Source organism: Gymnodraco acuticeps, unplaced genomic scaffold, assembly GCF_902827175.1.
Source record: "Gymnodraco acuticeps unplaced genomic scaffold, fGymAcu1.1, whole genome shotgun sequence".
In the NCBI taxonomy this organism is placed as follows: Eukaryota; Metazoa; Chordata; class Actinopteri; order Perciformes; family Bathydraconidae; genus Gymnodraco; species Gymnodraco acuticeps.
Genome location: NW_022990459.1, coordinates 4,374,228 through 4,387,126, shown reverse-complemented (window position 1 = coordinate 4,387,126; position 12,899 = coordinate 4,374,228). Strand labels below are relative to the sequence as shown.

At 40.9% G+C, this 12,899-nt stretch overlaps 1 protein-coding gene across 3 annotated transcripts in view; it reads right to left on the bottom strand.

Moving 5' to 3' along the window:
- Positions 1-12,899, bottom strand: part of ptprz1b (protein tyrosine phosphatase receptor type Z1b) — a 50,230-nt gene that overhangs the window by 29,526 nt on the left and 7,805 nt on the right. For all 3 annotated transcript variants that reach the window (XM_034226034.1, XM_034226033.1, XM_034226035.1), the window contains exon 2: positions 5,820-5,888. In XM_034226034.1, the coding sequence (XP_034081925.1) occupies positions 5,820-5,888 (69 nt within the window). The remainder of the gene's footprint in view (positions 1-5,819; positions 5,889-12,899) is intronic.

Sequence of the window (12,899 nt, the reverse complement as noted above, 5' to 3'; positions counted from 1 at the left end):
GAAGACACACACAGACTGACATAGAGGAGTCAGACGGAGGCTGACAAGATCTCAGCTTCTAAATGAATCTATTATGAATGGCACACACACACACATACACACACACACACACACACACACACACACACAGATCGACTATGTAAATGATGGAGTGCCAGACACCTCAACATCGAGTGTATCTGACAGCAGCCCTGTCAGATTATTGAGGAAAGAAGAGTCCCGTATGCTCTTGATCAGATCTCTGACGCTCCGTCTAGACGTGAGAACATGAAAATGTCTCTGCAGTCAGAGGCTGCAAGTTAAATATTTAACAACGCTCGCTCCCTCAACTGATTTACTGGGAATCTCAACGTACTGTACACAGGGAAGGTTAACTAGATCATAAAACAGCACAGAAAGCACCCTAGTCTTCCCAATCCCCTATGCTGAAGTTGCAAAAACACCACGATTTTATGATCCAATTCTATCAGTTTCCCAGTTACACAGGGACGCGGGAAGTCAGTCAGAGTTGGGGGTGCGTGCAGCGTTTCGCAGCGGAGCCATGTAACTGTGGTGCGGAGGGAGGGGGGGGGGGGGGGGGGGGGGGGGGCTGCGAGTGGAGCCTCGCAGTTTTTCAGGTTGATAATGTGAAGCTCATTAGCTAGCCAACATGTATCTAGCAAATGTTTAGCAAGGCAAGGCAAGGCAAGTTTATTTATATAGCACTTTTCAACACAAGGCAATTCAAAGTGTTTTACAAAAAATGAAAGAGATTAAGAAAATGGCATTTAAAATCAGTCATTAAAAAGAAAAGCTAATAAAAGAAACATTAAAAGAAAAAATACATGGATAAAAGTTACAGTGCAGTCTAAGATATGAATAGTTCAATTAAAAGCAGCGACAAAAAAAAAAAAAAAATTAGAAGTGAGGCTACTAGACTAACGTTAGGTCTACTGTAATAGCCTCACTTTTAATAGTTTGCAAAACATTAGCTAGCACTAGTGTTTTGTAGTTGCTAGCAGCTTATTGGGATTTTATGCTAGATAGACAGATATAATAAATTAAGCATTATTGTTAGTTAAGCATGTCAGCCTGCAGCCCCACTTCTTGTCTCTCTCTCTAACTCATTGCAGATGACTACACTAAAGAAAAGGGCACAGAGAGGAAACCAGTTGTAAGATGTTTAAAAGTTCATTAAACATAATATATGCTTAAATGCATTTCAAAGAAGTTGTGTTGAGTTGTGTTGGAGTTTGTGTTATTCTACATTTTGACACAAAGATTTTCTGATTTTACTGCAAATGTATATCGGTTCCAAACAGCGGTTATCGGTCTCCTTGATTACTAATAATCAGTATCGGTCGATCCCTAATATAAATGTATGATTTATATTATTCATAAATCCATACATTTATATTATTGGATAGGCTACTCCAAGTGGAAAAATGAGAGACTGAACTCCTTAACCCTGCAATACTGGTGGAGAACAGGAACAGCGAAAGAAAAGCAGTGGTGAAGGAAAAATCCATTACATAAGTAAGAATACTCATACCACACTGTAAAAATACTCTGCTACAAATAAAAAGTATATATTAAAGATGTTACCTTGAGGAAAATTAGCTTAGTATGGTCAGCAAAATGTGTGTAAAATATTGAACAAAAAAGTACGCAAAAAATCTAAAATACATAAAAATAAATATAGAAATTATTCAAAAATAAATTAGACAACTACCTCAATGTTTTTTAAATGCCAATAAATTATCTCTATCTAAGTTCAATTGTTTCCATACAATTGTAGTAGAGTACAAGTACCTGATCATTGTACTTATAGGTAAAATGCTTGGGTAAATGTTCTTACTTACATTACACCCGTAGAAAAGCAAAGAACACACACACACACACACACACACACACACACACACACACACACACACACACACACACACACACACACACACACACACACACACACACACACACACACACACACACGCAACTCTGCTTCACTACCTCATGTCCCCCACCAGGCTCCAGCAGCAGAGCAACAACTGGAGCAGAAGAGAAGCCAGCCTCAAGTATTTGGTGACTAACGGAGCTGTATAGAACATAGTGCATAGTGTTGAACACATGCGTGTGCCGAGTGAAAGAGACAACACGAGATGGAGTCAAGGCTTCAGAGCTTACTTTATGTGAACCAGTCTTTACAGCAGGGGACACTACAGCTCTCTTGTTATTATTGTGATAATTAAAACCACAAATACAGGGTGACATTGAATTGCAGAGGCTAAGGCAAAGTTGAAGTCAATGATGGACACACCTGCATTTATTGTTGGTCTGGGAACAACGTTATTAGTTTTCCTGCAGAATTTAAAATGTTGGTTACAGTTACAATTAATGTTTAATACCAGCCACGTTTACAAAGTAGGAAGAATGTCAACCGGTCACACTGTCACACTGATTTGAAATTCCAGTGCTGTATGTGTGCGGTTGTATGTGTGTGTGTGTGTGTGTGTGTGTGTGTGTGTGTGTGTGTGTGTGTGTGTGTGTGTGTGTGTGTGTGTGTGTGTGTGTGTGTGTGTGTGTGTGCGTGTGTGTGTGTGGCCTAGCATTACTATACTTGTGGGGACCTAAATCTGTTTACACAGTCACGTGTGGGGACTCGCCTCCCTTATGGGGACAAATTGGAGGTCCCCATGAGAGGAATCATTCATTTTAGGGTGAAGACTTGGTTAGGTTTAGGGTAAGGGTTAGGGTTAGGCATGTGTTGGTTATGGTTAAGGTTAGGATAAGTCTCCAGGAAATGCATGTAAGTCAATGTAATGTCCCCTGAAGTGATGTATACATGGTATGTGTGTGTGTGTGGGTGTGTGTGTGTATTCCCCAGACAAAGCACCAGAGGAGTATTGAAGCCTGCATTGCCCCTGGGTAAAACTTATTTGGATGGAGAAGAGAGAATAGACAGAAATTTAGAGAGGAGAGTTGACAAAGAGGAGAGGAGAGTGTGCTGTTGCCAGGATTTGCCTACATTTATGTAGTGATAGTAGTAGTTGTGAGTTGTAAAGGGGAAACTCACACACACATATAACAGATGGGCCCTGGGGGGGTCTGCCAGGCAGAAGGATCCCTGGGACCCCTTGGAGACAAAGCAGAGAGGAATGACAAGTATGGAGGAGGAGGAGGAGGAGGAGGAGGAGGAGGAGGAGGAGGAGGAGGAGGAGGAGGAGGAGGAGGAGGAGGAGGAGGAGGAGGAGGAGGAGGAGGAGGAGGAGGAGGAGGACAAACTTGGGTACCTGCAAGTTTAATGTTAATACTATTTTTTTTTTTAAAGGTTTGCAGCTACCAAGATTTTAATAAAAAATAAAGAAAACAGGGTAGCAGTGGCCTTATTGCTAAATGTATTAAATGAAAAAATATATTAGGAGAGAAAAGTGCGATTAAGATCAAGATGAATTCATCCCAGAGGGGAAATTACATGTGTCTCTGGTGTTGGTTCTAGTTTACACACACATGCATAGACACTGACAGACCTATACACGTGCACTAATGAAGAGGCAGAGCGAAAGGGCTGCCAGTGTTCCGGCGCTGTTTTAGGTGAAATCACTGAATAATGTTAAAGGGGTCACCGAGGGTTTCCACCAAACTGCAGTTCCCCTCAGCTCTACAGAGAGCTTCAGTGTCTTTCAGTGAATGTTTTGGTTATCACTTGAGGAAGTGGGTCGATTGTTTAATTCAGAGAAGGTGTAGTTTAATACCTCTTTAGCCACTATCACCAATGTCTATGCGCAATAGCACAGTTGCTGCTCAGCGCCGCCCAATAGGATTTTGATTGGTTCACACAAGTTGACTTTATCTCCTATATCATGCAAGTTGGCGATGTAACTGAACAGTAATGCTAAAACACAGAACTGATTATTGTGGACCAAACAGAACTGGTAAGTCCCCATTAAGCGAGAAACATACAGCATATATGTTACTGTGTTTTAGTTACTCGGAAATATATACTTTTTGGTATAAATGAAGATAACAAAGATGATTTGTTTCTCGTACGCTTTGAAAAGGTGTATTGTGATTTAGATGAAGCTGTCCTCGTTCGCTTCTCTCTTCCTGTCCTCACAATCTCTCCCTCTCATGTGCCCCTCTCTCTTCTTTTTCACTTCGCCCCCTCCACTTCTGACCCAAGTAAAAAGCTGTGCACAGTGCCTCACAATGAAGTGTGTTTCTTTCACATGTTAATGCTTTTACTCACGACCCAGCGCACAGCACAAGGCAAGAAACAAAGCTGTCCAGAAAAACAAGATGGTGCGCACACACACACACACACACACACACACACCCAAAAAAAACGATTACACTGTCGAACAGGGTGTATGTGCCCTGGAATTGATTGTAAAGATTTGACAGGAAAAGAAAACAATCTCCAAGATGAAAAAACATGTGCATCAATTCATATTCATGCTACTCTGACAAATATCAGCATAACATAAACCAAAAAGCAGGGCTGTTCTCTTTCAATGTCTTGATCTATTTAACCTTGTTTTGTATTCAACTCATTATCGTTTCTCTGAGATACAGATAAAGTATTTATTTTTGCTATTGGTAAAATATGTATGATGACTATTCTTCTACCATTAAAGCTTTATCGTCTCAGTGCACATTAACCTGACATCCATATACATGTAGCCAGCTCTGCAGTCACTGGCCTGTGTTATGGTTTGCTATGTTTTTTATAAAGAGGTATGCAAAGGCATGATTCATAAAAGTGCACATTGAAGTTCACCCTTATATCACTGGATCTGCAACTCATACGAGTGTGTAGGGCTCCAGCTACCCATGCTAAGCAATGTCCCTCAAATCATAAACACTGACAAATCAGTTACTAGTACAAGTAGTTGCATCACAAATCAAATGTGCAGTCATTTTATTGAATGTTCAAGCTATTTGGTCAATACATGGTTTAAAAAATGTCTTATTAGAATGTGTTTTTGCTGTTTTGCCTGCCTCAGACAGTGTTATTAGCTTCATAACGCTATAATTATCACCAGCACTCCCACTGGGGTGCAGGTTCATACGTTCAGAAGCATGCATTTAGCACACTGATGACCTTGTGTCTGATCATTCCTCCATTATAAGCTTATCTGTCCCTCGGGGGCCCTTTACGGACTGTCTGCGTCCACTCTTTGTTTCTGGTGGAGCACAGCTTAGCGCAGCAGGGGCTTCATGCTGACTTAGCTGGTGCCATCCCACCATATGGAGGGAGGCAGATCAAGGCTGTCTCTCAGGACATGTTCACAGACAATTCCTTCAATTCATGTCATGTTCACACTGACATTCTGTTTTAGGATGTGTCTGTGTGATTTCTAAAGGTAAGCAGAGGGCCACTCCATCTAAGGGGTTTCCAACCTAAACCTGGTGACAGTGATGCGTTTTGATATTACAATTTTATTTCACCAATTTGTTTGTTTTTGAAGATTGTTTTTGGGATGTATTGATTGACACGACTGCCCCTTTATTAGCATTTTGTTATCTATTATTCATGTAGAGTAACTGCTATGGGGGGAAATAAATACATCTTACACCTTTGATCTGATTGGCTGATTCAAACTGTTGGTCACTAAGTACCCTTAAGATGACTTAAATACCATGATGCTAACACCCCCTATACCAGTTCTAACTTATAGTATAATTTGAATTATTAGTATTGCGTTTTTTTATTTAAAATGTATTCTTTTACACACTACAAGGGCATGATACCAACTTTCACAAATACTTATCTACACAGTCTTTCTGCATATCTTTCTGTAATATATTTCATCATTGCAAAAGAAAATGTGCTCACACACCTGAGTACGACCAGTCGATATGTTCGGGGAGTTTCCTCGGGCCTCGGACCAGCGGCTCTGCTGTCACCACTACAGGACGAAGAAGGATAAGGTTATTAGTCGTTTTGGAAAACACACAGAAATACATTGATGGTTAGGTGAAACCACAAATGGCTGCTGTGAATTGGCTTTATGATGAGTGACAGGCTTTAACTGTCATTTCATCACTACCCAGCCTGTCTGCGTGAAGAGTTACAGAGTTCACCCTACGCGTATTCTTTGATTTCACGTGGAAATCTGTATAATATGGAGCAACATTTTATTATTTCGCATTTAAAGTATAAACAGCAACATTTGCAGACTGCTGCACAAATGGTGACTTTATTCCCTCCACAGCCACAGCACAGAGCACAGAAGATGTTCAGAGAAAATGATTTGTGTGCAGCACAGGCTTCTGAGAGGCAGCCAAAACAGAACACTTGGTCTCGCTATTAGACACACACACACACACACACACACACAGCTATATACAGTACTTCACGGTAGTCATTATCGCTCAGGGACAGTCGAGGACACAATGATGTCTGAAGTCACAGTTCAGTGTGTGTATCGTCCTGATTCTCGACTATAGCTGCACATTCACTCACAGCTTATTCCTCTTCTATTGCTCCATGACATAATGTATTAACTGCATTACACACACACACACACACACACACACACACACACACACACACACACACACACACACACACACACACACACACACACACACACACACCACAACACACACACCTCTTCCTAAGCCTCTCTCTACTCCCCGACAGTAATAAGTCTGTTCAGTTTGTTATGGTCCAAGTATGAACTGATAAGAGAATATATTGTATCCGTTTAAAAACATACACATCGGTTACTTAAGTCAACTTCCATTATGAAGTGGTTGTACATTAACACACTGACCCTGCCAAGATTTAATTCCCATTATTGCGACATATGCTTTGCAGCGGGAAACGAAGGCTGTGCATGTGACGGGTATTAACGCTGATAATGTAAAGCACTTAAATCACAACCAGATGGCATATTTCATGTGATCCTCAGCGGGGTGAAAAGGAAACTACATTTATAATCTGACCTTCTATAGAGAAGAGGAGGAAGGCTTCCATGTAAATACAGATATATACAATATGAAAGCTCAGCACAACATAAACATGACTTTTTCCTCATACATATTTATCTTTCATCAACACCTATCATCCTAGAAGATGAACACCCTGTCACATTTAGGTCATGACCACCATTCCACCACATTAGATCAATCCAAGAGTCAAAGAATAACTCAGTATACTCCCTTTGTTCACCTTCTACAGCTCCCAGATAAACCATTTCATACAGTTTGATCAGAATTAGGGCTGAACGATTAATCTATTTTGAATCGAAATCGCGATTTGAAATGATGCGATTATCAAATCACAAAGCCTGTGATTTTTTTTTACATTTTTTTTTTTTAAGACAGATTGATCCAATCACCTGCCAAGTGCTTCTGAAAGTGCCTGCCCTTTCCAAATGGCTTGAAATGGAGCTCTCCTAGATGGTTTGGTGAAACAAAGCATCTGTGTCAGGTTAGTAATGCTCCAACACATGTTTCTATTACAGGGTGAATCTGAAACTGAAGCTTGACTTTAAAGCAACCCAACGGACGTTTCATGTAAGTTTAGTTATTTCACTCGTAGCTCGGGCTGCGGGTGTGCTAGAGACGGGAGTACGTTGATACGACCTTCCTAGCCGGAGATATGGCCGCATTTTACAATAAACTTCCGTTGGGTCACTTAAAAACAAATATCGCAAATCGAATCGCAATATTTGTCAGAAAAATCGCAATTACATTATTTCCCAAAATCGTGCAGCCCTAATCAGAATGTGTGCTGCTAGACTCATGAAATGCAGTGCATCCACTCTGAAAACAAAACCCTTCTGTAAAATCTTCTGCATCAATGAATATTCAACTCACCCTGGCACAGATGCAGCCACGGGGGATTTAATGTTGAGCTTCACACTTGTTTAACTCACTTTAGTTCCCATTTTTCCAAAAGAGATACTAAAATGAATACTGTATGTTATTTTCTCTGCACATAGCATGCATATAGGTAGCATATTGGATCATATTATTCATTATAAATGCTTTATCCTGCATGCTAGGTCTAGTGTTTTCCTTGTTGCACATGATTTAGTACATACTAGTGAGCATATTACTCCAAATTAAGTGTTTCCAAACTACATTAAGCATTTTAATATAATGTACATGTATGTACATAAAGCACCTGTGACCAGGAGCATAAATCAAATGAGTTTTTACACATGTTAATAACTGTATAAGCATTCATAGTAAATACGTTATTATGACATCATTTTCAGTCAAAAGCAGAGCAGAGAGACAGATAAAGACAGACAGGAGCAGAGAGACAGAATAGAGACAGGAGCAGAGACAGGAGCAGAGAGACAGATAAAGACAGACAGGAGCAGAGAGACAGAATAGAGACAGGAGCAGAGACAGGAGCAGAGAGACAGATAAAGACAGACAGGAGCAGAGAGACAGAATAGAGACAGGAGCAGAGACAGGAGCAGAGAGACAGATAAAGACAGACAGGAGCAGAGACACTGGTGCTCAGCTCTAGGAGCACAGGCCATGCAGCTCACAGCTGAATCACTGTATTATTCCAGCCAGCTGCACTGGATCTGCTTCGTGGGATTTCCCAGGAGGCTTCAGACGCTAAAGGTTCAGGTGACTGCAGTGCCAACAGCACATTTATATGGATGTTTTATTCATACTGCGAAAGGTCAACAGACATGCAGTTTTCCAACAGCTTCATCGGCACACCGTCATACACCTGTCTCCAACGCTGGAATCAAACGCAGAGGAAACTGATGGAGCAGAGACACTGCTTATAAAACTGTAACTCCAGCCCAATCTGTGCTATGTCCAATGTGTTGGCATGAGTGAGCAGCTGTCAGAGTGAGTCAGAATAACGAAGCCAAGCGAGGATATGTGTCAGCCAGACACCTGATGCTCTGAACAAGCTTCAATCACACTGTGCTCATACACGTGTAATATGTCATGTTGAGGCAATGCATCATAAGCTCTCACCTGTCAATCAGGTGGATGGTAAAATCCCAATCACTGCAAAGCACTCCGTCATACATTTGGATTCCTAACACTGCAATTTGATTAAAAATCCATATGTTTTTCAGCATTCAGTATTTACCTCTCTGTATAGATATATAATCTTTTGTATTGTTAGTGGTGGAATCCCCCATGCCAGCACTAATTGCTGACCTTATCAGCCTGATTGTTCACTTTATCAGCGCTATAATATATAATGTCCCACATCGAATTATGTGATACACAATGACATGGTCTAAATTGATAATAACATGCTGATAATACTTTATCGTTAGTATGCGTGCATGTAATTAAAGTAAGTGTGTATACTGGGAAATATTAGTTTCTTCTCAATGATTTTATTTCAAATGTGGACTTCGGAAGGTCTTAAAGTGGACCTATCATGCTATATTTTAAAAATATATTGTAGGGCCATACCTATATAAAACATGTCTGTGACGTTTTTCAAAATACCAAACAGATCACCCATTGTAGCCATGCCTCTTACTGCTCAAACCCCTCTTTTGCAGCCCTGTTAGAGAAACGCGGATCTTGGGTCCTTAGCTTGAAAAGAAAGAAAGAAGAGGAGGCGAAGCTAATGCCTGATCAGAATTCTACCGGAGATAAAGTTAAATTCGGTTGTGATAAAACGCCATCCTGTTTAAACCATGTCAAGGATTATTTCTGAAATAGTATGGAGCTCAAATGCTTTTTCTCTTGTGGGTTTATCACAAGGTGAGTTCCTTTTTTTATTTCCTGCTTTTTAAACACATGTGCTCTTCAGTACAGGTTAGCTCTGAGTGTTAGCGAGGCTTGCTAATGTAAACAAAGACGTCCAAAACACGTCAGGCATTGTTTCTGTCTTCCGAGTCACTTCCTTCAGAAGCTAGGCAAGAATCCTTCCTGGCATTCGGGAAACGAAGAGTGGAACAGGCTAGCAAGTGTGCAGTTGTGCGTCATATGAGAGGCCCCGCCTTACATTTTACGCCACAGATTTGGGGAAATTGGTCCGTGCGCAAAGCATTGTGGGGATTTGAAGGACGCGAAGTCTACCCATGTGCAGACTCGAAATTACCCCCAAACCAAGGACGCGGCCTCGGTGGAATTCCAAGTATGCTGGAGATTGGAACAGTCCTTCGGCGGCACTCGATTATGTAGTATCCTTGAAATATTGGCTTCTGGAAGCCAGAATCCTCGCGATTGAGAAACGGCCTGTATCCGCTCGTTGTACACCCGTTTTTAAAAGATTTGGGTACGGAGGAAAAGAGAGAGGGTTTTATTTTCTGACGCTGCGTGAGTTCCCCGACGCACCGGGGACACATATTTATGTATAAAAGACATCACAAAGTGCATTTTGCATGATAGGTCCCCTTTAAGTAAGAAAATACTTTAAATGGCAGGATACAACATTTGTATTGAAAGTGTGCCTATTTGACATTTGTTATTTATTGACTCTTGTAACTGTGTAAACATCCAATGATTATAAAGATGACTTTCTTGAACTACATGCAGCAACAGCCCTGGACAGCAGTATCTTGGGATGCGGCCTGCAGGGAGGATTCAGTGTTATTAGTGTTTGGGGATAAGGGAGCCTGTCCCGGCTGAACACTAATGAACAGCACCATGTTGGATTACAAGACTCCTGGGGCTGCGTTAGCTTCAATCTTAGAGATGAGGGATGAGTTTATCAGCTGCTTTTACACCAACACAAACTGATTCGGAACATGAGATGTGGTTACTGCTGTCCTATTAAATGAAGTCCAGTGTTCCTCCAGGGACAGAAAGCCTGTGTGCTCAACCCACAACAGGGAAAGTGTGGTTCAATGAGTCTATCCATCTATGCAGAGTTTAGTGGAAAGTTTGATAAATGAGGGTTTGTGAGCTCACCATAGAAATGGCGACATTTTATATTCTTTACAATCAGTTTTAAACGAGCTGTGTTTAAAGCTGATTCAGCACAAAAGCAGTGGATGAACGGGAGTACAAATGATTTTATTTTGTTGTAAAAAGACCAAGCATTAAAACATCTATGCAATGTGCAACGTAACACAACCTTGATCACTTGTATTTCATGTCTTTGACTCGTACCAAAAATAAATGTGTCTTCATGTGCAAAATGTGTCAGGCATCAATTCAGCGGTGCTTAAATGAAATGCTAATGCCAGCATGCTAACAGGCTCACAAGTTTAACATCCATATGTTGAGAGCTGCAAAGATTAGTCGAGTAATTAATCAATCCACTTACAGAAAAATAATGGCAAACTTTTGGGATAATCCATTCATCATATGTTCATTATTTCATGCGGTGTGTTTACCATGTTCACCCTCTTTTGATGCACTTTTAACAACATACGATGGAGAATGGTGGGATTATCAGTAGATTTGTGGAAAAATCTAAACTTCAAATGTATGCTTGTGCTGAATGTCAACCTCATGAAGGAAAAAGGGGAAAAGTCAGGTGATAACGAAGACAATGGGATTCATGTTCCGGTGACCATGAAACATACTACTCATACAACTACAGCATACATCAAATATATAAATGAAGTGCTCTGTCAACACATAATGAGTAACATTCCTGCCTAGAACTACAAATGAAACTGACGGCTGTGAAATATCTGTTGCCAAGTGAAAGGACTCCCGAGACGATTGCCTGCCATAACTGACGTCCGCTGAAAACACGACATAGTGTTACATAAAACGTGACACCTGTTGACCTCAGTGTCACACATACACACACACACATAGGTGGCCAGACTATAACTTATATAGCACTCAGCTGTGTTGAGTGTCAGCTGGTAATATTATCTCTCTCTCTCTCAGCCTGTCTGTGATTTGCTGCAGGTTATTTCGAAAATTGCACTGGACCTTTGCCAATAATGGATCCACAGAGAAGATATAACTTGTTGTCTTGATAGTGAACACTTTAACTTAAATGTTGATAAGACAGTGCACACCTCCATTAGTTACCATAAATGTCCATTTAATGGCTGACCTAAGGCGTGAACAACCCATTTAATTTAGTCCCAGTCAACTTCCAAGACATATTGGAGCCGTTATGGTCCATAAGTGCCCTATTAATGCAGCATGGGAGTCTCCTTCATCTCCCTGATGTGGTTGAATGACTCAGTGTCTCACAGTGAAGTCCAGCACTAGAGGTCAGAACCGATGAGATTAGCCTCCTTATTAAATGAAGGATATTGTTGCTGAGTACTAAACAAACCGTGCATTGTTCCACAGGACGGCATTAAAGCTGCAATATAAAACCTTATCAGACAAGCCTATCACTTGGATCTCTGTGTGTGTGTGTGTGTGTGTGTGTGTGTGTGTGTGTGTGTGTGTGTGTGTGTGTGTGTGTGTGTGTGTGTGTGTGTGTGTGTGTGTGTGTGTGTGTGTGTGTGTGTGTGTGTGTGTGTGTGTGTCTTCTTGGTTGTATTCCAGTTGTTCTGGTGGCAGTCACTTTTGTGAGATTGTGTATAGTAATCGTGGGAATTTGGGGCCCTGTGTTGGAGGTGGTAATACAGTTGAACAGCTGGGGGGTTAAAACACACACAGACCTACACACACAGACACACCCATGTACACACACTTTCAGTGTCAGGTAACACCCCTCTATATATCCAGCCGGATGGGGTATCACTGAATTCTCCGCAGTCTTTTTGGCTCCACAAAAGTCTAATAAAACCAAACTGTCCTGTTATTTAAAACTCTGCTCAGCCTTAACCAAAGTGTAAATCGATCGCTGTTCACATTAAGCATGACATTCCATATGACAAAGACAAAAGGTTTATTATATTTCGTGGTAATAAAAACATTTCAGAGGCAGCTAAAGATGTACTTTGCTGGATGGTGCATTAATATGACATGCATTTAGCCATTCTGATTTCTACAGAATAATCCATCTGCTGACAGTTTGGGAGTATAACTTTTAAATAAAGTGTTGA